The 19656-nt window shown below is 44.9% G+C and overlaps 3 protein-coding genes across 6 annotated transcripts; 1 reads left to right on the top strand and 2 right to left on the bottom strand.

Moving 5' to 3' along the window:
- Nucleotides 1–158: 158 nt before the first annotated feature.
- Nucleotides 159–8728, bottom strand: abcb9 (ATP-binding cassette, sub-family B (MDR/TAP), member 9). 3 transcript variants are annotated; one of them, XM_063017445.1, is made up of 11 exons: nt 8025–8728; nt 6970–7084; nt 6529–6659; nt 5182–5387; nt 4302–4499; nt 3160–3288; nt 2879–3067; nt 2441–2614; nt 1992–2151; nt 1067–1203; nt 159–939 (listed from the first exon to the last, which is right to left on the bottom strand). In XM_063017445.1, the coding sequence occupies exons 1-11, from the start codon at nt 8635–8637 to the stop codon at nt 643–645; spliced, it is 2349 nt and encodes a 782-aa protein (XP_062873515.1). In that variant the 5' UTR covers nt 8638–8728; the 3' UTR covers nt 159–642. The 3 variants fall into 3 exon arrangements, with proteins under 3 accessions (XP_062873515.1, XP_062873517.1, XP_062873516.1); XM_063017447.1 differs by lacking the exon at nt 2879–3067; XM_063017446.1 differs by lacking the exon at nt 3160–3288.
- A 1412-nt stretch (nt 8729–10140) lies between these two features.
- Nucleotides 10141–15051, bottom strand: zgc:113436 (uncharacterized protein LOC503528 homolog). The gene is made up of 8 exons (XM_063017833.1): nt 14822–15051; nt 13928–14121; nt 13720–13831; nt 13506–13644; nt 12957–13011; nt 12455–12694; nt 12045–12149; nt 10141–11211 (listed from the first exon to the last, which is right to left on the bottom strand). Exons 1-8 carry the CDS (start codon nt 15003–15005, stop codon nt 10951–10953), a joined length of 1290 nt encoding a protein of 429 aa, XP_062873903.1. The 5' UTR covers nt 15006–15051; the 3' UTR covers nt 10141–10950.
- Nucleotides 15052–15918: 867 nt separating this feature from the next.
- On the top strand, nt 15919–19499 carry ogfod2 (2-oxoglutarate and iron-dependent oxygenase domain containing 2). Of its 2 annotated transcripts, XM_063018067.1 has the most exons (8): nt 15919–15955; nt 16355–16411; nt 16945–17001; nt 17089–17199; nt 17301–17400; nt 17771–17895; nt 18237–18494; nt 18673–19499. In XM_063018067.1, the coding sequence occupies exons 1-8, from the start codon at nt 15923–15925 to the stop codon at nt 18928–18930; spliced, it is 999 nt and encodes a 332-aa protein (XP_062874137.1). In that variant the 5' UTR covers nt 15919–15922; the 3' UTR covers nt 18931–19499. The 2 variants fall into 2 exon arrangements, with proteins under 2 accessions (XP_062874137.1, XP_062874136.1); XM_063018066.1 differs by lacking the exon at nt 15919–15955 and having other exon boundaries at nt 16298–16411.
- Nucleotides 19500–19656: the final 157 nt, after the last annotated feature.

The following is a 19656-nucleotide window of genomic DNA, read 5'->3' as shown; positions in this document are numbered from 1 at the left end:
GTCAGACCATCTAAGAACCACATACACCAGGTTTACCGTGAATTAGAAGCTGCTGGAACACGGGGCGACGACGCTGCTGCAGTCATAAAATACAAAGGGTTCACATACTTTTTCCCAGCATGGATGTGAAGAAATAATCAGCCGACACCAATTCCACATACAGTGTATCGTCTTTATCATGTACAGTACAGGTGTACAAAATTAATAATATTAAATAAATAATCCGCTTTCAACAGTTTGGGGAAGGCCATTTTTGTCCCAGTATGATTATGACTGTGTGCACATAGAGACTTGGATTCATTTTGAGTTTGGTTTGGAGGATGGAGCCCTGACCTCAGCCGCCCTGAGCACTTTTTGAGTGAATTAGAATGCTGAATGTGACTCCGCCCTTCTCATCCAATGTCACTGTCTGACCCAACAAGCTCTTCATTCTCTTGGTCACACTCCAAATCCTTGAGGAAAGCCCTCCCAGAAGAGTGGAGGCGATTACCTCTATACTAATGCAGATGGTTTTGGAATGGGGTGTCCAGATACTTTTGGACATATAGTTAAAGATGCTAAAGCTTTACAGCAGTTAAAAGAACAAAGAAACGAGGTAGGTGTGCGTTTCTCAAACGCAGCGATCAAACAGTTCCAGGATCTTCAGTATCTCGGGACGTCTTCATCTCCGCTGCCCTCCTGCTCTTCCTCCTTCTGACTGGGCGGCGCCTCTATTGCCGGACGGGGCGGTCCGCCGTTGCTCTCGAACCCTAGCATCTGCCTCTGGACGAGTCTGTAATAGAGACCCTTGAGGTCCATGAGCTTGTCGTGGCAGCCCTGTTCCATCACCACACCGTCTTCCAGGACCACGATGGTGTTGGCGCGCTGGACCGTGCTCAGCCGGTGGGCGATCACCAGGACCGTGTGGTTCTGCAACACGGTGTCCAGAGCTTGCTGGACCTGGAACGAGAAAAACAAAATCCAGCATCACCCAGAAGCACCAAGTCTTCTCCTATAATGCTAGATGAATCCAGAAGAGGGACTCGATGGCTCTTCTCCAACACAGGCCAGTATTCCATCCACCTACCACGTGCTCACTCTCGGCATCCAGTGCACTGGTGGCCTCATCCAGAATCAGCACCCTGGGGTTCCGGATGAGGGCTCGAGCGATGGCTACTCTCTGCTTCTGTCCTCCCGAAAGCTGAGCTCCTTTCTCCCCAACACCTGAAACGAGACACACAGACGTTTTACCATAGTGTGGTAGAACCTGACCATTTCAACAACTGCTCTGGCCAAGGAGGGCCACAGACTAGCAGTATGTGAGGTCCCTCCAACGTATGTGAGGTCTCCAGCCACCTCTATAGACCAGCCAGTGCTGGATTCTCTACTACTTGTGCCGGCACGTCAACCAAACAGTTGGAGCTGACCTTCCAACCTTCAGAGGATTGTGCCTGTTGGAAGCTGGCCAGGCCAGTAGCACCATCAAGACCTGGACTCACTTTTAGGGATTTGGGAACCTCGTTTGGAAATAATGTCATTGCTAGCAACTATACACCAAATAAACAGCTAGTGTTGGCTCACTGTTGGTTGGAATCTCAAGGGTTCAAGGTGGGATCCTTGAGAAACCCTTCATTGCTTGGATTGTAAGTCACTTACAGTTACACTAGTAGCCTAAACATCTTGTACCCAATCCAATATGGTGACTAGAACTATTGAGCGCTCCAATCAAACCCAAATCAGCGCAGGAACTTAATCATCAAGTCATCAAAGACGTTCAGGTGCTTTTTGGCAAATGTTAAATGAGCATCAATGTTCCTTGGTTAGCATGATAGATTATAGATGGTATAGATTGTGGCACAGTGTTCCTCTAGAAACCTTAACGTGACTGAAATCATGCCTAGTCGACTAAACTCGATTAAACGAGTAACCAACGGGGCGACGACTTTTCCCCAACACTGAGTGATATGAGTGTTTTCTAACTTTGGTCCTTCTATACGTAGATTGAAACGCACCCGTATCGTAGCCCTTGGAGAGGCCGCAGATGAAGTTATGAGCGTTGGCCTTCCTGGCAGCTGAGGCCACAACCTCTGGAGGAGCATCTGGAAGGCCGTAGCAGATGTTCTTCTGTACCGTACGAGCGAAAAGGACCGGCTCCTGTCCAACCAGTGCGACCTGAGTACAAATAATACAACTCTGTTGGACAAACACTGACCTGTTGTGGTGATTTAATGGCTGCACTCTGTGGCCAACAGTAGATGGACACCAGACCCCAATTAATAAGCATTAAACCTTACAGATGGGCCTACAGATGGAGCTGACCTCTTAATTACTGGAATTAAGGTCTTCAGACCTCGTTTTGTACCCAGAAGAATTTGGAAACAACTGGACTCGGTGGTGTCCACATACTTTTTGGCTATTGTTTAATGACTCGTTCGAACCCTCCTCCATGACAGCAGCTCACCTTGGAGTGAAGGTAGCCGTGCTGGTACATCTGAACCGGTCGGCCGTCCAGCAGCACCTGACCATGTTGAGGCCAGTAAAAGTTCTCCAGCAGGGACACACAGGAGCTTTTACCGCTGCCTGATGGACCCACCAACGCCGTTACCTCTCCCGGCTGGATTCTGAAGGACACGTTCTAGAGAATAAACAACACATGGGGTCATGATCATCTCCAACAAGATTAACAGTCTGGAGACACTTTGGTCTGCACCAGCGTTGGTGTAGTTACACACTACGTAGCATCAAGAACGTCCACATAAAATCATGGATAAAATTCACTGGATTAATTACATATTAGCACAGTTTGGCTTGGGTTGTCACTGTTGGGCCCTTAAGCGAGGCCCTTAACCCTCTGCACTGTAAGTCTTTGGATAAAGCGTAAACATAAATGTAGCAGAACCTTCAGCACGTTGGTCTCTGGCCGCGTCGGATAAGCAAAGGTCACGTTCTCAAACTCCACCAGGCCGTGAAACGTCTCTGGAGCTTCCTGGCCATCGAGGCTTTGTTCGGGCTTCCTGTCGATGTACTCGAAGACCTTCTCGGCCGCGCCCACGCCCTGCATCAGGCCGGTGTAGACGGACGAGATGCTCTGCAGGGTGAAGCGACAGACGGGACACGTGAACGGACACGGGGCGGCAAACGGCCGAGCACTCTGCGCATCGTAAAAAAAACGCGTCTGACCTCCAGGCACTCCCCCAGCTCCAGCTCGTAGATGAAGAAGGAAATGAGAGCTCCGCCCGTCATCTGGTCCGTCACCACCAGGTGGCCCCCGTAAAACAGGATGGTGACCTGCAGCGCCAGCTCGGAGATCTACGACAAGAATAATGGGCGTGGCATAATCAAGAGATCCGTCGAGTTACTGGTTACACCGTTTGTTGAATAAAGAGACTGGTTAAGGAGAGCCACGGACTAGCACATGCCTACAGAGACAGAAGCGAGAGCTCTACAATATGTGGAGGAACATGCTACGCCTTCTGTATTCCTCCACCTTCCATGACAACACCTTGGCGTGCACGTTGAGCGCCTAACCTAGTGACCCGCCCTGCTCCCTACACCCTACCTGATCAGCTGCCTCAGTAGAGAGGATTCATAAGGCAGATTATTTAGACGCACTACTATTACGTCACCGCAGTTTTAGCTTACTAAGCTAACACAGTTAGCTTCAGGCTGTTCAAACCAATGCTAGCACGCCAGCTAACGTCTCCCTCCGTGTACCGAAAACACAGAGGGGTTAAACCGCCCCTGACGCCCCAATTTACGAATAAACGACACTCGTATAATTACACCTTTATACAGATGAAACATCAACGAGAGTTTATTTACATGTGAAAAGAACTCTGTTGGTTGCTCCACATTGATTCGTCCGCCATGTTTGTAGTTCTTCGTGAGATACGTCGTGCCGCACTGAATGCTGGGATTGCCCTCAGCGCTGAGGAGGCGTCGGACGCTCCCTCGTCATTCAGTCAGATCGTCACTCAGAATTAAGGCGCCTCAGTAGGAGCATTTTAAGGGATCTAAGGATTTAGACACGCCCTCTTCTCGGGAGTGTAGGATGATGGGAAATGGGTCTATGTAGAGAGAGAGCGATAGGTTTTCGAACAGACCCAATGAGCCAATCATGAAATCCTTGAGTGTACCGAGTTTTATCGATTGTTATATTTAAATATGCACAGAACGATCCAGTGCTCCAGTCTCTGGTGCTCAAATGTGGCTCCCATGGTTACATCCTCCCGGAGCGGCCGTCTATATCAGAACTGAAGTTATGTTTCAATATTTATGTACACATTTAAGATGACCGTCTCTCAGAGACGCTGGACACTCACACAGGTGGACCACATGAAGCAGGCGAAGGCCACGGCTTGCTTCTTGTTGAGGGCGAACACCTCCTGCAGCCGGGCGTGGTACGACTCGGCCTCGTGCCCCTCGCCGGCGAAGCTGCGCACCGTCTTCATGGCGGAGATCGTCTCCTCCGCCACTTTGTTGGCGTGAGCCAGCGACGTCTGCACCTCCTTGGTCAGTTTCTGCAGGACGAAATGGGAAAGGGTTCGGCGTGAGGTACGAGAACGAGGGTCAAGTGGTACCGTGATATTTAAATACACCTCATGGCCAAAAGTATGTGGACACCTGAACCTGACCACAAGCTTGTTCCACGTCCCAATTTAACGAAGTTTACTTTTAGGGCATATAGCGTCCTTTATCCAAAACAGTATACAGTCTGAGCAATTGAGACTTAAGGACCTCGCTCAAGGGCCCAACAGTGGTAACCTGGCAGTGGTGGGGCTTGAACCAGCAACCTTCTGATTACTAGTGCAGTACCTTAACTGCCAGGCTACGGCTTGCCCCAGTTGGCCTCTCGTTTACAGGGAGTTCCTTTAGACCAAACATGTGGACACCCCGGTGTTTTAGCCACACCCATTGCAAATAAGTAATAATTTTTTTCTGTCAACAGTTTAGGGAAGGCCCTTCCTGTTCCCTGTTCCTGTTGTTCTGTTGTTTAGGGAAGGCCCTTTCCTGTTCCCCAATTGATAAATACAAGATTTAGAAGCTTGTATCAGTGTCTCACACGAAGCCCTGATTTCACCCCCACTGAACCTAGAGATGAACCAGAATGTCCATCGAGAGCCAAAACAAATCCGAATGTCCAGGTGTCCACACACTTTCGACCACGCCGGCTCCAACAAGCGCAGGTCAGCGGCCTCTCGCCTTGTAATAGTCGCCGTAGAGCTTGGAGAGCACGGCGATGTACGGGAAGCCCAGGATGGTGACCAGCGACAGCTTCCACGACATGCTGAACATGAAGCCGAAGAAGCCCACGCCCTTGACGAAGCTGCGCAGGAACAGGTTGAGGTTCTGCGAGATCAGGTCGCTCACCTGCGTGGTGTCAGAGGTCAGCCGCGACGTGATGTCACCTGAGTCAAAACATGGTATGAAGCTTAATGAAGGTGCAGAGGAAAAGTAATCGCCCCCCTCGTCCGATTGCTTCTGATATTTAATGTTGTTACACTAAAAATATAAAAGGATGAAAAGAGTGAAACACAAAATAATCCTGACACGCTAAATCCACCCGCAGTTTCATAAAACTGAGCAACACCGCCGCCTAGTGTTCACTTCCAAACATTTCAATCCTCCTGCAGAAGGCCAACACCAAAAACTGGTGCAACATAACCAGAAGCCTTCTTTCTTTCTTCTCTTTCTTTCTTCTCTTCTTTCTTTTTTCTTTTTATTTCTTTATTAATTAATTTATTTATTTTTTCTTTCTTTATTTCTTCTGTTCTTTTCTTTCTTTATTTATTAATGTATTTTTTCTCTTCTTTCTTTCTTCTTCTCTTTCTTTATTAATTAATTCTTTTCTTTATTCATTACTTCTGTTCTTTATTTTATTTATTAATTAATTTATTTATTTTTTCTCTTCTTTCTTTTATATTTTTTTATTTCTTCTGTTCTTTTCTTTCTTTATTAATTAATTTATTTTTTCACTTCTTTCTTTTTTATTTTCTTTCTTTATTTCTTCTTTTCTTTCTTAATTAATTAATTAATTTTTTTCTTTTCTGTCTTTATTTCTTCTGTTCTTTATTTTATTTATTAATTTATTAATAATTTTTTTCTTTATTCTTCTTTCTTGATTTATATATTTCCTTTATTTATTTCTTTTATTTTCTTCTTTTGTTTCTATATTTCTTCTCTTCTCTTCTTTTCTATAAATAGGTTATTACTACGAGTTATTTCAGTGATGCACGTCTTTATCGACACCAAGAACGAGTAAAAAAAGAAAATTTGATCTTGAACATGGGAAATTTAACCCAGAACAGACGTCCGTTTCTTGTATGTTACAGTAGCGTAGTAGCTTACTGTACTGCAGCCCTCAGAGAGGGGGTAAATACTTTTTCACAGCTGTAACTGATGTGCTGTAACTGACCGTGAGCTCTTGCAGTGGAGGCCGGTTACAGGAATGAGGAACTTTCACATAACGGTTCTGTGTTGTGTCAGAAACGGCCGGTAGTTACCACAGAAGTCTTAGTTAGCTGACCGCGTGCGGACGCGTCGACCCACCTGTGTGATTAGCATCGAAGAAGCCGATCTCCTGCTGCATGAGCGTTCGGAAGAGGAGGTTCCTCAGGCGAATGTTGAGTCGGGCCAACGTCAGCGAGAACACGCCGCCGCGGACCCCGATCGCCAGGGAGCTGCAACCACAGAGCACAGAGCGTTACCGCCAATCCACCTGCCTACACAGAGCTGGGGGGGGGGGGGGGGGGGCAAACTTACCGCAGTCCTTTGCCCAACACGGACTCAATCCCACTGCTGGCATGATATACGCTGTCTGGCCAAAAGTATGTGGACACCTCTATTCATCTCCCTAATCAGCCCATTGTTAGCGGGTGCATAAAACCAATTCTTATCTGAAGCTTTGAGATGTAATGTAATATAAAGGCGTCCACATACTTTTGGTCACATGGTTTGCACTACGAGTGTATGTAAATGTGTGTGACTCACCTGACGAGGGCCAAACCGGACAGGACGATCATGGGTTTGGTGAAGTACTCCATGCTCTTATGGATCACTATACCGTCGATGGCTTTTCCAGTGTAATAGGGGATAAACGCTTCACCTGGCAACCCCAAGAACAAACAATTACTATCGAACCATGAAAGAGCAGCTCAACATGCTTGCAGGAGAGCACTAACCACCTTCTTACACATGTATAACCCCACAGATATGCTCTCCTGGACTCCTGGTAATAGGTTTGAGGCATTATACGAGTTCAGACTGACTGCTGCCCACGATACTTATTATGGTCCAAGAGCTTTTGTCTGGTGTCCACATACTTTTGGCTTTATAGTGTAAGATTTAACGTGAAGCAAGGTTGCACAACCTGCTACTAAGGAAAGCCTTGAAGTGAAGCGATAAGTGGAGCAATAAAGCGTTTACTACAGAAATGTGCAATACAACCACAAACAGTCGTAAACTGAATCATGACCTTCAGGTACACGGATCAAAAGTATCCGGACGCCCCGACTAATGATTAAATTCACGCGTTTTAGTCACGACAGTCGCTAACAGGTGTAATAAATCAGTTATAAAGATAAGTTTACGCTTCAAACTTTGCAGCAACAGTTTAGGGAAGGTCCTGTCATGTTCCTGTTGAGCTCTGTAAAAAAAATGAACAGCTCTGGAATGAACCGGAACGTCAACTGAGGCTTTCAATGCCCAGCCATACAAATGCTGTACTTCTGACTGAATGGGCACAAATTCCCATAAGGTACTGGACTAGTAATCAGGAGGTTGCTGGTTCAAGCCCCACCACTGCCAGGTTGTCACTGTTGGGCCCTTGAGCGTGGCCCCTAAGCCTTAATTGCTTAGATAATACTGTATATTGTACTGTAAGTCGCTTTGGAATACTTTAAAGTCTTGTGAGAAGCTTCTCAGCGTTTGTTTTTGAAATGGGATGTCCAACAAGCTCATGGTCAGGCGTCCAAATACTTCTGGACTTCTTTGGGGTTCTTAATATTTAGTCGGGCAAAGAATTGGAAAGAAAAGTCAGAACTTACAGACGGCTGAGAGGAGGAGGAAGAAGAAGGCGAGGGACAGAAGCCCGGCGTCCTTCTTACAGTAGTACAGGAGACGTCCAAGGGTGGCCCCGGAATTCACCCTCTCCTTGTCCCCCGTCCCCCTCGTCCCATCTTCATCCTCCTCGTCCCCTTCGTCCAGTCTCACTCTCTCTCCTCCGGCTGCTCCGCCGTCCGTCCTGCTCAGGAGCTTCCACAGGACCATGGTCCCCACCGAGGACGCGCAGGTCCACGAGAACAAGCTGAGGAACCACGGGTTATACATCAGCCTGCCAATCTCCGAGAAGATCAGCAGCTTGGTCAGGGCGTACGTCAGCATGACCAGGCTGACCAGGACCACCAGGGTGCCCAGGGATGCCACCCGACACGGCCCTTCGGTCCTGTTCACCAGGATTCCAATAGCAGCGCCCAGGAGGAGACAGGAACGGACCATGAGCGTCGCCCAGAGGTCCAGGATGGACTGGTAAATGTTGAAGTCCTCGAGGTCTTCTGAGAACGGATTTGGACCTGAACCCTGGATGTAGAAGACGGTGGAGAGCACCACGTCCACCACGACAAAGGTTACAATGCAACTGACCACCACGATGAGCCTCATCCTGGAGTTCTGGAGGTGAAATTAAGCAGAACTCTGACTGTCCACCAGAAGCATGTTCTAGATCTGAGTTTAACCTGTGCTGAGACCAGAACTGTCAGTGATGCCACCCGCAGTGAGCAAGAACATCCTCCAGTGTGCCAACATACAGAAGAGTTACACAACCAGCCTGAAGATCAGATCAGATCTGCCCTCCGGACACTCCTCAGCTCTCAGTCTCTCCTGATGAAGCTCCAGATGATTCCAGCGGTTTGTGATTAACAGTTCGGGATTAATTAATCCGCTTCATTAAAACTCACATTAATGTTAATGCGGGTACCGGCGGACTGAACTCAACACGGAAGAGAACCTGAATGAGCGGGATAAGCCCCGCCTACATTACACACTGACCAATCAGAGAGAGTCTCCCCAGGACAAACCCGCCCACTCTCAAAATTATTATTATCTTTACTATTATTATTATTATTATTATGATCTTTATTATTATGATGATCTTTATTATTATTATCTTTATTATTATTATCTTTACTATTATTATTATTATTATTATCTTTATTATTATTATCTTTATCTTTATTATTATTATTATCTTTATCTTTATTATTATCTTTATTATTATTACTATTATTATTATTATCATTAATGTTGATAATAAAACTAGAAACATTCATTTATTATTTATTATTATTTTATAGTGCTATTATTATTTTAAATGAAACTATATTCATTATTTTTATTATTATTATTATTAATGAAACTAGAAACATTCATTATTATTTATTACTATTATTATCATTATTATTATTATTATTATTATTATTGATAATAAAACTATAATATTCATTATCATTATTATTATAAACATTTATTATTATCTATCATTATTTTATATTGCTATTATTTTTCATTATTATTATTATTTAAATTATAATATGCATTATTATATTTGTAGTACATTATTATGTAGTACAACTCTTATTACATTATTATTTGTATTATTATTATTATTATTGATAATAAAAATATAATATTCCTTATTATTATTAGTATATTATCGCTATTATTACATTATTATTAATAATAATATTAATACCATTTAATCATAATTATTTTTATATAAATTTTTAATAACTTTTGATAATTAATAACGAATATTTAACATTATTATATTATTATTATTGATAATGAATCTACAATATTTAATATTATTATTGTTCATAATGCTATAACAATAACATATTCTATATTATTACATTATTAATAAAACTATTATTACATGTACTATCACAATATTATAATTGTTGTTTTATTTTTAATATTATTTAATTTAAAAATACGTAATGATTATCTTAAGTAATATTATTATTATTGTTTTTACTTTCTATTTAAAATGTTGAATCATTTTGTGCAGATTAATATTATTCATCATCACTATTATTTCTATTATTTTAAATGTATTTGAATAAAAAAAGCACATTGTTGCTCAGATGAATTATTATTGTTTTTATTTTATTAGTGTTATTAGATTCATTTATGTCCCAGATTACTATCAGTAATATAATTAATAAACCCCCCACCATGGGATCAAATCTCAGCTGCGCTATCAGCCAGTCGGGCATCAACACAGTCATGATTGGTTATGTCTAAGGAGGGAGGATTGGCGCCCTGTCCGAGGTGTGTTTCTGCCCTGCACCCTGTGTTACCAGGGGAACCGGACCCACCACGACCCTGACCATTATTGCATTTCTATCATTTAAACTTATTTAAATAATATATAAAACACACAAGAGCTGCAGCTTAATGCTCAAATATCAGCATTTATTATTAAAAACCAAAATTTTTAATGGTTCAAAAGGAAAAACAATCAAGCAGAGTGCATGATGGGTAATTACTGTACCAATACTGTACTGTCACAATTATATCAAATGATCTTGATTCTCTGGGTAAATAAAAATATACATTTATATTATTTATAAAGTCTGTAAACCCGTTTAGAACAGTAAGTGGTGTCGGTGCCACACAGCTCCGGCGACTCCGGGTTCGATCCTTACCCCCGGGTACTGTGTTGCATTCCTGTGCATGCCATGACTAAGGATCTAGGACTCCACTGAACCACAACGAGAGCAGTTATTCAAGTGATTAATGATCCAAAATCATTTATTTGGACAAATCGGCAGTAACGGGGCGATCAGGAGGGACAGAGCTGTGAAAAAGTAATCACGCCCCTCCTGGTGGCCTCTGTTACCACAGTAAATGAAAACGCTCGGCGCATGTGGGCGTGGCAACTTCAAAACCTCTTCGCAAACCCACATCAGTTCAAGATTGAGTCTCTGAATCCACGTGTCCGTCTGACCCCGACCTGGACTTCTGACCTCCAGCCTCCGCTTGTACCGCACCGATCACTGTCTCCACCGGGAAGGTCAGGAAGAGTTCGTTTCTGAGCCTCTTGGGCGCGGGCGAGGCCTCGGGCGTAGACGAGGGCTCGGTCAGGGTGAGGGTGATGGTGGACACGCCCCTGCTCCGCCGTTTCACCCTCTTCTTCTCCTGCTTGTACGAAGCGTTCATGTTGGAGAAGACCTGCAAGAAGCAGAGGTTCATTTACTTTCACTTTCAAGGTGTTGGTGGTTCTTCAGGTTTGACCGGATTTGACCTGTTATAATTATAGTCTGTATCTTTGTGCACTATATGGCTGAAAGTACGTGGACACCTGACCATGAGCTTGTTGAGACATCCCCCTTTCCCTTTCCAAAGCAATGAGCAGTAATACTTAGTGGGATCGTCCTTGCAGCCACTTCTGGGAAGGTTTTCCACAAGGCTGTAGAGTGTGGAACAAAAGCCACTGATCCCAATCAACATTCCAATTCATCTCAGTGGTGTTCAACAGGGTTGAAGTCAGAGATCTTTGCAGACCACACTAAACTCATCAAACCATGTTTTCATGGACAGCGCCTTCCACAATTTTTGGGCAAATGGTGTACAAGTTTCCCCTGCAGATGTTCAAAAACCCCACAATAAATATATATGTATAAATATGCATTTTACTCCCAATTTATCGTAGCCAATCTGCTGCTGGGGACCCCCATGGCGTCTAAGGAGGGTGTACATTCACCTGACACACACCCCCTTCAACGTGTGCCAATCTCTAGTCCACCAAACCCTTCTTATGTGCATGTGGTCGGCTTCGAGTATGGACAGCCAAGCCCCGATCACGTCCCTGGGCAACCAAGGTCCTTACACAGCATTGATAACCTCGCCCCTTAGTCCAGTCTTTTTCACCCAGCAGACTGGAGGTCAATTGTGTCTGATGGCGCCCAAGCCGACCGTTAGCAGAGCCGTGATTCAGGATTCGGATGCAGAAATGGTTTAAATCCCAAGGTTGAATTATGCATCAAGTGTAGTTTTGTTGGTACCGTCTGTCTGAGCTGGTTCTGCTGGTCCTGAACAGATGAGAGGAAGTTCATCTCGGCCTCTTCGCTCAGGGAATCCTGATTATACCGCAGTAAATCCAGCTTTATCTGGTAAACATCAAATAACAAAGAACAGAACGTTAAAAAGAGTCAAAAATAAAACAAATTTGTGATTGTTCAATGAAAATAAATGAAAACGTCTGAGTCTCTGGGGTTTGGTTCCCAAAAATGTTCCCAAAATGTGAGCACGGAAGTTCCAGGCCTCTTAGGAAAAAATGGAACTGAAATGGTTCCTAAAAAGAGTAAAATGGAACTAAAAAGGTTCCTGAAATGGTTTCAAGAATTCATGAGAATTCACTGGGTGTCCACATACTTTTGACCGTACAGCGTATGACCCCACGCTCCTCTCTCACCTCGCCGGGGCCGCTGGGTTTGCGGTTGAACATCAGGCAGTGGGGTGTGAATCTGGTCGCGGGGTTCACCGAGGTCCTGAACAACGATAACACCGGCTCGATGAAGTCGTCCCACTCCGCCCGTCTCTCTGCTACCACCTGCTTCACCGTGTCCCTCAGAAGAGCGCCCGCACGGTCCGCCAGGAAGGTGTGCTGGACCTTCGGCGCTAAGCTCCAGCGCTCGCACAGCACCGTACTGACCTACAACACAACGTAACACACCAGCGCATCAACGGTGCGTTCTTAATGTGACGTCACAGGGGCAGAACTGTGTGCAGATCTTCAGCAACCAGCAATGTTCAGTTCCTGAGTTCCATGGAATCAAAGTTAAGCTCTTGACCAAGTTCCTTAGGTTCTAAAGTGTTCCTAACTGGACGGAATCCCTCAAAAGTTCAATTCAAGTTCAAGGAACCCAGGAACCTTTCTCAAAAACCTTTCATGCTACAGGCAGAGAGCTTTTTACCTCCTCACAGAAGTCAGAACTCTGACAGCAGAGCAGAGTTTTTATCGAGCCGTACCTACGGAACAAAAAAATATGTCATGGTGAGATAGATGTTCTGATGATCCCACATCTCATCATAGAAAACAGAACCTCTGAACGCCTGGGCTGAAGTATATTTCTGAAGATCTTCCCCAATGGAAAACACTCGGACCAACCAGGAGAACCAGGAGCTTGGACTAGTTTTCTCGGCTCATGTTGCTAACCTGACCAAATCATCTTGGTTCCTCCTTGAACATCAGAACAATTCAACTAGTTCAATTCACCCCATCAAAGTACGCCTACATTACATTACTGCTGGGCTTCCTTTACTGGACCTCCAAGATCAGGTTTAAAACAATGATGCTTGCCTATGAAGTCAACAATATTTGGGCCCCCAGCTACATGAAAGTCTTTGTTGAACCTCTTTTGAACCTTGTACCCTTCTCGCTACAACGCTGACTCAAGGAAGAAAAGCATCAAGTATCAAAAACATGGAAGTCAACATAAAATAAATATACAACATGTATTTACCGGTAAACGGTCGACGAAATACATCTGGCCACGCAGAGGGCGTCTTTCTTCTGGACAGGAAACGCCTCCACCCACTTACTGTAATAATCCGTGACGACGACAACGTATGCGTTTCCTCTCAGAGTGCAGGGGAACGGACCTGGTTTCAAACGTGCACACGTTAGCTACGTATAGAGTAAAAAACACAGTGCATGGTGCGATTTGAGAATCATACCCATAACCTCCACGTTGGCGATATCCCAGGGCCCGCTGACCTTCGAGGGTCGTGGCGTCCTCGCCATGTTTTTGTTCCGTTCTGCCAGCTGACACGGTTCGCACAGTTTAATCTAGAAAACAAATACACACAGTCCAGAGACTCAGACGTGCGCCGTACAAGCGCCAACCATCGTGCTGGAAGACGAAGTCACATGGTCAGTACGTACCCAGTCCACTACATCTTTAACGATGCCCAGCCAGTAGTACTTGCTCTGGATGCGGTGCACGGTCTTCTTCTGGCCCAGGTGATGACCAAGCTCGTTGAAGTGACAATCCAGGAGGATCTGGTGCCTCCGCTCGGCGTCTATCACCACCTCGCGCTTCTCCTCCTTCTTCATGCCCACGTAGTACAACCTACCGTCTGCAAGAAGATCGTGTAAGGTGTTAGAAAGACCAGATCATCAAGTAAGCAGGTAGGTTGGTCTAGATACCTAAGAGGAGTGTGTTACGCAAGTTAGTTAGATCAGTTGGTCATTCATGGGGTCAGCTGGTTGGGTAGTCTGACAACAAAACCCGTTTGGATCTCCTCAACCTCCTACTGAATGAATCACCTACAGAATCAACATCAAGGACTTTTTATAGACCAAGATCCATAAAAACAGGCTTGTAAATAAGCACGATGATTTAAATCTATCTTCCTAGACTTGAAGAAGATGAATAAAGGCGCCAATCACGTCAACTTGAGCTCCCTGAACTGAACAGATCTTCAGCAACCAGCAACGTTCAGTGCTGCAAGTTCCACCCATGAGTTCCAGATACAGAGAAGGAACTACGACCCAGAAACTAAACAAATATTACAATATTACAGATCCTAAAATATGACCAGTGCAGATATAAATAAGATTAATGAACCTCTGGAAGGTTTCTGAGTTTCTAAAGTTCCTTAAATGGTTCCTGGTCCTGAAAGGTTTCTAAATTCCTAAATAATTTCCAGAAGTTACTAAATTAATGAGAAATGTTCCTGAATCACATCATCTTGATCTTCCTCACTTGAACTTCTTCACTTCATTCCCAAACTCCCTCTGATGTTGTGATGTGGATGATGGATGATCGTGGCTCACCGTCCATGACGAACTTCTGGGCGTATCTCCTCAGGTTCTTCTTGCGGATGGGGCTCATGGACTGTGGGTACCGACCATCTGCCAGCAGAGTGTAGATGTCCTCCAGACGGCTGGAGCTGGAGTCCTCAGACGCCTCCACGACCACCTCCTCCACCACCACCTGCAGCGACTCTGCACTCAGCATGTCTGCACATTACATTCTGTTATACACACAGTACCCGAACCCTGTCCAGATCTCACCTACAACCGCACCACCAACAAAACACTGCACTCACAGACGGACCGGGAAATGTACAGGTCCTGTCCCAAATCACAGCACATTCTATATAAAGTGCACTAGGTATGGCATTCAAATCAGGGCCTGGAAAACTGTCGCAGTGCACCAGGGTCCTGAGGATCCACGTATTTTGGTTTCCTCCTACCTCTCAAAAACATGACAGTAGGTGGATTTGCTGCTTTACATTGCTTATATATTAATTCTATATAAGTAAATAAATATGTGACTCATTCATGAATTGACACCCTATCCAGGCCACCTATTCTAGTGAGGATCACAGTGGATCCAGAGCTTTATAGCAGCCAATCCACCTAATTGCATGTTTTTAGGAGATGGAGGAAAGTCAAATGGCTCAAGTGAACCCATACAGACATGGGAAGAATGTGCCACAGGGGCTCAAGGGCACAAACCCAGGTTCCTGAGGCTGTAAGGCACCAATACTCCATTTCCACTTAAGAAAAATAACGTTTCATTTATTATTACTGAATGTTTTATTCTGGTCAGGGTTGCAGTGCCACCAGCCAACTAAGGGACAGTTCAGTTAGGTCATTCTATCATCAGAATGTTTTTGGAAGGGGGGAAATGTGACAGAACACCCAACTAAACCCCCCTGACACCACCATTAGACTATTTACAGTCAATGGAAATAAAAATCGAACCAGATCCTCAGGATCCATGCTGAGTCGTAGCACCCACACTCTTACCAGCTGTGCCACCAAATTTATTTCAAAAGACTGATTGCTTATTGAGATAAATATATAGAAAGAGAATTTGGAATTTGAACAGCCCTATGTAGTGTTTATGGTGCGATTTGGGACACAGCCATGAACAAGACCGCAAACAGGAATCAACCAAACGTACCTTCTGTGATTTATTAAATAAATATATTAGATATCACGCAGTAAAATAGTATGTAAAATGTACATTTAAAAAGCCAGACGCAGAAATGTATTAAATTCAAAATAATAATAATATATTATTTTAAAATAACACTTTTACTTGTCAATGTTTGAGAATGTGTTTCCGTCCGGACGCATTTAGTTGCCGGATCAAAACAAACCAACTTTCATTTTGGTTAAAACTGAATACACACACAATTCTCGTAAAATAAAAAATAATTAATTAATTTATAGATTAATAAGTCGCGGTGTGATTGATACTTTAATGTTAATAACGTGTATAAAACATTAGAAGTCAGAATGCAGCAGTTCTTCACCTGCAGCTGTTATTACACTGATAATATTTTTCTGCCTCAGTATAAACTGCATGTCAGATTCATCACCGAACAGCAGTTTAAAAATGACTATCAACACGTAAGTACGGGCTGTGCAGAGAACCAGGGTCGCGGTGGGTCCGGCGCCACGCAGAGAAACACTGGACGCAAAGGCAGGACTAGAATCAGGACAGGGCGCAAGTCCACTTACACCAAGAGACAGTTTAGAAAGTGAGAAGAAAACTGTATTATCAGTCAAACTCCTTACATACAGTGACCATAGGCGAGGATTGAACCCAGGGCCCTAGGGCCCATGTTGCTCTGCAGCACCCACCCTACCAGTTTTATGATATTTATGAATAAGGTTGGGTTAAAGACCAAATTCTGTTGTTCTTAAGTTAATGTGCCGTCCCCCTATGACTGCATTTTCTCTAAGTACTTTCAGAAAAGTGGTTACCTCTTTAAATATGCCAGTAGGTGGATTTGTTGCTCTGAATTGCCCCCATGAGTGAACTTGTGATTGTACAGGGTGTAATCCTGCCTTGCCGTCCATGCTTCTGAGTAGAACCGGACTGATGATTAAATAATTAAACTCTGGATCAACTCATGCCTGTAATCCTGTCGCCATTCTAGATCCTCAGGTCTCTGGGTTGCACCACTGACGCCCAGTACAATTCTGTACTTGAAAAAGTGAGTAGATTCTGGAAGCATCATGATGCTCAGGCATACGGTGGAACGTTGTAGCTGTACCCGAGCTGTACCTGTCTGTACCTTCAGGTCCAAGCTGAAGTGGAGAGACGACGGAATCTGGCGGTTCAGTCGGCACAGAGGAAGGCGGTCATCAAAGAGACGTACGAACCTCTCCATCAGCACGTCTACCACCTACAGGTGAACCTGCCCACCCACGCCCACGCCCACAGCACATAATGAAACAACAGGTCCAGGTCTGAGTGACCAGATTGTTCAGGAAAACATGGTTCTTTCCACAGGAATCCTTCCTAGCTCCTGAGTTTGTAGAAATAGTGAAGTACTGCCGGACAGAAGGCGCCACCGAGGAGGGTCTGGTGGAACGCATCACCACAGAGGCTGGTATGAGTTGTGCCAGTTTATACTTACAATCTTACACTAAATATTTGGAAATCTGTCATGCACTATATGGCACCCGATCAAGATCTAGTTGGACATTAATATAAAACAGCCTCCACACTTCTGGTAGGGCTGATGGTACTGATGTTGGATGAGAAGGACGGGCTCGCAACAACATTCCAATTCATCCCAAAGGTGTTCAATTGGGTCAAGATCAGAGCTCTGTCCAGGCCACCGGAGCCTCCAAACCTGTCAAAGCGTGTCTCTATGATCCTTGATTCTTTTCGATGTCGTACATTATCATATACAATCAGGTGATACAGCGCACCAATCAAGGTCTTCGTCATTTTGATCTGCATGAATGTGTTTGCAGCTCCGAGGGTGTTCCGCCTCCCGGTCTTCACCAGGGAGTTCTGCAGGGATCTGCTGGAAGAGCTGGAGCATTTTGAAGAGTCCGGCGCGCCCAAGGGCCGTCCGAACACCATGAACAACTACGGGGTAGAGTCTAGTTCAAAATGAACGTGTCCTTATGGTTACAGGTGTTTGCACATTTGTTACCTATGATTCTAACTATCTAGATTTCTCCTTTTTGGTCCAAACACAACGTCTATGAACAATCTGAAGTCCTGCCTTGTTTTATAGAGTTTACATGTTGCTATCCATCACAGAAGCAGGACGATTTTTAATTTAGTGCCGTCTCAAACTCAGTTTTTCAATAATATCATGACCTGTAGGGGGTAACATTTTCAAAATCCTTGTGATTACTATTATGGGAATGTTATTATTAAACTGTTTGATTATTCGCTGATGCATGATTTCATTTTTTCAATCCCGCCCAGATCCTGCTGGACGAGCTGGGGTTCGACGAGGGTCTGATCGCTCCTCTCAGGGAGCTGTACCTGAAGCCCGTGGCCTCCCTGCTGTACCCGGACTGCGGCGGGAAATGGCTGGACAGTCACAAGGCCTTCGCCGTCAAGTACAAGCTGCAGGAGGACCTGGACCTGAGCTACCACTACGACAACGCCGAGGTCACGCTCAACGTGGCGCTGGGGAAGGACTTCACCGAGGGGAACCTGTACTTCGGGGACATGAGACAGGTGAACAGAGGGACACAACACGATCAGATCTGAAGTTTGACATTTATTCATGTTCACATGATACAAGAACGACACACGACTAGACGCACATCACATGACCAGAAATATATACACACCCCTTCTAACCACATTGTGTGTGTGTGTGTGTGTGTGTGTGTGTGTGTGTGTGTGTGTGTAGGTACCCATCTACGAGACCGAGTGTTCCGAGGTGGAGCACCGCGTCTCCGAGGGCGTCCTCCACCGCGGCCAGCACATGCACGGCGCCCTGCCCATCGCCTCAGGCTGCCGCTGGAACCTGATCGTGTGGATGCGGGCGTCACGGCAACGCAACCGGCTCTGCCCCATGTGCTCCCGGGCGCCGCGGCTACAGCCCGGCCACGGCTACGGAGACGGGTTCACCGCCGCCGACGGCGACGCCCGCTGCGCCCTAACGTGATGCGAAAGTATGTGGACGCCTGGCGGTTAGCTAGATTCCAAAACCACTTGGGCTCCCTGTGTTTGTGTCGTGTGCCCTGATGTTTGACAGGGAGGGCTGGCTCCCAGTTGGCATTCCAGTTCATCCCAAAGCTGATTTGTCACCATCGCATTTGAGATGAACTGGTGGTGGTTGAACTGGCGAAGTCACATAGAGTCACACCAGAACAAGAAGGGGCCTTCCCCAAACTGTTGGCCCAAAGTCAGGATTGGGATTTAGTATGAATTAGTAAGAACAGCTGATTTCAATCGTTAAAATACTTGTTAGCGACAGGTGTGGCTAAAAATTATGAATACAGTAGGATTAGGAGGGGCGTCCACATACTTTTGGTCACATGGTCTACGTACGGACGTTTTTATTAAGTCTGTACAGCAGAAACTCTATCGCCAGGCCAGCCGTCGTCCTTTCTGACGAGATTTAGCATCTGGGGAACGTCTTTAAAGCACCCGGCTACGAACGGCACTGAAATTTGGCATGACCACGCCCACTTTTTATTTTAAAATAAATAAAACTGGCAATTTTTTGTCTTACGAGTGTCGTTTATAAATGATAATCTGGAACAATGATTAGATTTATGTTTGATATCACCTGAATATCAGAATTTTTGCTGCTTGTGCATTAAATACAGCATGGCTGTTGTAAGCAGATAAGAAACACCAGTTAGCACAGAATGGAGGTTCTAACGTC

Source organism: Trichomycterus rosablanca, chromosome 21 (assembly GCF_030014385.1).
Source record: "Trichomycterus rosablanca isolate fTriRos1 chromosome 21, fTriRos1.hap1, whole genome shotgun sequence".
Taxonomy (NCBI): Eukaryota; Metazoa; Chordata; class Actinopteri; order Siluriformes; family Trichomycteridae; genus Trichomycterus; species Trichomycterus rosablanca.
The sequence above is the reverse complement of the archived record's forward strand: the minus strand, read 5'-3'. Positions and strand labels throughout refer to the sequence as shown.